The sequence below is a fragment of the Archocentrus centrarchus genome, unplaced genomic scaffold (assembly GCF_007364275.1).
Source record: "Archocentrus centrarchus isolate MPI-CPG fArcCen1 unplaced genomic scaffold, fArcCen1 scaffold_80_ctg1, whole genome shotgun sequence".
Lineage (NCBI taxonomy): Eukaryota > Metazoa > Chordata > Actinopteri > Cichliformes > Cichlidae > Archocentrus > Archocentrus centrarchus.
Window position 1 is genome coordinate 259,492 of NW_022060291.1, and position 4,060 is coordinate 263,551.

General features: G+C 38.5%; 1 protein-coding gene across 1 annotated transcript; it reads left to right on the forward strand.

The window, feature by feature from the left end:
• Positions 1–291: 291 nt before the first annotated feature.
• Positions 292–1,949, forward strand: LOC115777851 (uncharacterized). Its single transcript, XM_030725855.1, has 3 exons — positions 292–417; positions 758–1,074; positions 1,215–1,949. Exons 1-3 carry the CDS (start codon positions 359–361, stop codon positions 1,568–1,570), a joined length of 732 nt encoding a protein of 243 aa, XP_030581715.1. The 5' UTR covers positions 292–358; the 3' UTR covers positions 1,571–1,949.
• Positions 1,950–4,060: the final 2,111 nt, after the last annotated feature.

Here is a 4,060-nt window from a genome sequence, read left to right on the forward strand (position 1 = left end):
GATTGAGTTCATCGCTACCACTACTGATTGCTGGACAGCACACAGACGCAGTTTCATTGGGGTCACAGCACACTGGATAGAGCCTGAAACACTGGAGCGATGCTGTGCTGCTCTAGCATGCAAACAACTAAAAGGATCACATACCTTCTCTGCACTTGCTGCTGCCCTGAATGGCATACATACAGAGTACAACATCAGAGAAAAGATTGTACGCACTATAACTGATAATGGCTCAAATTTTATAAAAGCATTTTGAATCTACGGTGAAGTGGATGAAAACAACAATCCAGGACAACTTCAAGGGATAAGTTCAACTGAAACAGGAGAACGAGAGAGTGGTGAGAGGATTATAAGGATTATGAAAGAACAAGGAGAAGGAGCCATTACAGCTGTGTTCAGTGCACTAAAAATTCCAATGTATGTACCTACAGCTTTATTTTTTAAATTGACAGCAATAAAAGATGGTCATATTTATCTGTTAAGGGTAATTTTTTTCATGCATCTATTATTGGTAAATAATACTGTCCTATGTGTCAAAAGTGCTAAATAATTTTTATCTAAATAATGCAATTTTCATAATTTATATTTACAAATGTAAAAAAAACCTCATTAACAGGCAATGACGACACCTAGAGTAGGTTTCTTTTAGAAACAGTTTTAGTAGTAGCTAAATGCAGTGAGCATGTAAATGTGTTTGACAGTTTCCATTCTTATTTCTTTCTTTACCTTTTTTTTTTCTTTGTTTCTTTTTTAACAGGTTCACACCTGCTGAGCTTTCCTTTCTGGCAGAGTATGTGAAGACCATGAGCCCATTTGCAAAGGCAGTTGATGTCCTTCAGGGAGAGGCCAGTGTGCAAATGGGATGGCTAGTACCTACAGTAACACTACTCAAGACCAAGCTCCAGCACCTTCGCATTTCCTCCAAATTATGTGGTCCTTTGGTGGATGCTCTTCTTGCAGGACTTGAAAAGCGTTTTGGACAGATGCTTACTGACCCGGAGTTAATTGCTGCTGCCATTCTTGTCCCAAGGTTTAAGACATGCTGGACAGAAGATGAATGCATCCTTAAACTTGGTAGGTAAAACTAGAATGTTACTGTATCTATAACATTAATAAGTGACATTAATTTTTACAAACAACCCTTATGCTGTGTGACAAACTAATTTAAAAACATAAAATATGGTTAACATCTTCTTTGGTTGTGTGTTACATAGGCCTTGACTATATTAAAAGTCATCTGAAGGAACAGCCTGTGGTGCAACAAGGAGAGACCTCCCCTTCCTCTGAAGAGGATGATTTCTTTTCTCTGATCAAGCAGTCCCATTCCCAAGAAAACGCCAAACAGCTGGAGTCCTACCTGAGCTGCCCAGCTGAGACAATGGATGTACTGAAGTCTTTCCCAGCACTGTGCAACATGTCATTAAGGCTCAATACACCACTGCCAGCCTCAGCTGCCTGTGAGAGGCTTTTCAGTACTGCTGGACTGATTTTTACATCAAAAAGGGGATCCCTTGATTCAAAGAACTTTGAAAATCAACTGTTGCTGAAGCTAAACAGAAGATTTTGGTAGTTATGTAGTGTGTGCCTTCAACTTTTGTTTTTGTTGATTTTGAAGGGGCTCACGTTTTGCTATATTGACTTTCTGTTCAAGAAAATGCCTTTAACAGATGGGATATTTACTAGTTCTGATGTGTGGAGCACAAGCACTGACATCAACATTTTGTCAGAAGTTCCTTAAGTAAGTCTGTTACTGCAGTACCAATTGCCAGTCTGACTGCAGCAATATTACTGTAGGTCAATGAAACACTTAAGTGGAAATTTATACTTTGCTCTCCATGTGTTCAGTAGTCTTTATCTTAAACCTATAAGGTTTGGTTCTTTTTGACAATGTTCTGTATAGTGTAGGCCTGGGATCAAGTATAAATGTTTATGATCCATATAATGCTTGTTTACATTCCAATAAAATATACAGTATATCAGTTTGAGTGTTTAATTCATGTGTCATTTATGACAATTTACAGATTTTTTTTCTGTTTAGGTGTGGAAGCAGTCACCTTTTATAATGTAAGCAACAGGAAGTAGAGGTATTTTTAATCTTTGTTTTTCACTGCTTATCTCCTACATAATAGATTTAGTACATTGATTAGAATAAAAAAACTTCAAATAACATCCCTTTCACCTTGTATTAATATTATTTGTAATGTATATTAATGTGATTAATATACATTACAAAAAAATTAGCTGGTAGAAATTATCTTTGAAGAGCTACTTTTACTTTCTTACTTTGAGTAGATTTCAGAGCCTGTACTTCTTTACTTTTACTTGAGTAAAGAAATTGAACCAGTACTTTAACTTTTACCAAAGTATTTTTTAACACAAGTACTTGTACTTCTACTTAAGTACAGAATGTCAGTACTTTTGCCACCTCTGCTCATTAGGCCCTGACAGTAAAGGTCACACACACTCTGGGGCAGCTTGTTATGTGTGCCCAGCATGCAGTACACATACACAGCATCAAAGGGATTTATTAGACATGTCTTCTGAGGGAGGTTTTCATCAGTGCAGAGCAGAGTATGCTGCACCATCTGTGATAGTTGACATGATGAAATGATTTACTTTAAATGGTTATTTTGGTAAATGATAAACAAATTGCAGCATACCCGGGGGGGTGGGGGTGGGGGGGTAGATAGAGGCCATTAAGATAATTTGAAAGCAGAAACAATATTCTCTGCAGAGATGCTCCAAACAGGCAAAAGCTTTATTGTTCATTAGTTTAATGAGCTCTTATTGTGAAACCAACTACCAGCAACTTTAGAGGAGGTCAGAGTTTCAGAACTTTGTTATTATTATTGAAGGAAAGATTTAGCACATTAACAGCTTTCCTGTTGGGGGGGGGCTGGAGCCTATCCCAGCTGTCACAGGGTGAGAGGCGGGGTACACCTGGACAGGTCACTAGCCTGTCACAGAGAGACAGACAAATATTCACACCTGTGGCGCCATTTAGAAGCACCAGTGACCCTGACCCCACTGACTGCATGTCTTTGGACTGTGGGAGGAACCGGAGTACCCGGAGAACACGGGGAGAACATCCAACCACACAGAAAGGCCCCAGATGGTGGATTTGAGCCTATCAGAACTTCTTGCTGTGAGGCAGCACTGCTAACCATCACACCACCGTGCTGCCCTAGAAAAAACACCAATCAATTATAATTTTGATAATTGATTTTTAATGCCAGTGCTTCAGAAACTTTCAGAACGCTGAAATTTTCACTAATTTCTGACATTTTGTAGATGAAATGAATAATAACTCCTGAGAAGAGCATCAGTAACAAAGTGTTTGCTTGTTGCAGTTTAAACCTCGACGCTGATGGTTGGACTGAGCTGACTGATGTTTTTGAAAACAGAAACTGCAGAACAAACATGTTTGTGTGTATTCATGTTTGTGTGTATTCATGTTTGTGTGTATTCATGTTTGTGTGCAGAGAGGAAGGTCACCGTCAGTAATGATGCTCCCCACAGAGCTGCTCTTTAAAAGCAGCTGATGGCGGCCCGTGAGGACTTGGCTTTGTGTTTCACTCACTCGCATGATTGCAACTTTAAAAAACTTTATGCACAAACTTTATACATAAACATGAAAACTTTATTTTTGGAGACAGGGTTGCATTAGGGGGAGATTTTCACACGCTCACAAACATCACAGTTTCTCTGTATGTATAAATGCTGTTCAGTAAAACTCATTAGAATTTAAACTTTTTAGCTTTTACTGGATGCTTGTGTAAAATGTCTCAAGATAAAAGTAAAGCAGGTGTCCTAACAGAACAAAGACATCTGAAAGAGAAATCTTGATGATGAAAATGTAGCAGCTGTCACAGTTCAGTGCCTTTCCTAATAAAATCAGGAAAATGCTGTCAAACAGCAAACAAACAGCACAGGGGAAAAAATAAACCTGTGATAACCTCAATGTCTCTAATGAGGGCAGGAAAAGCTTCACCTTCATATCCATGAATATTTTCTGAGGTTTAACTTTTCACTGACTAACAAACTTTATATCACAGCTTCA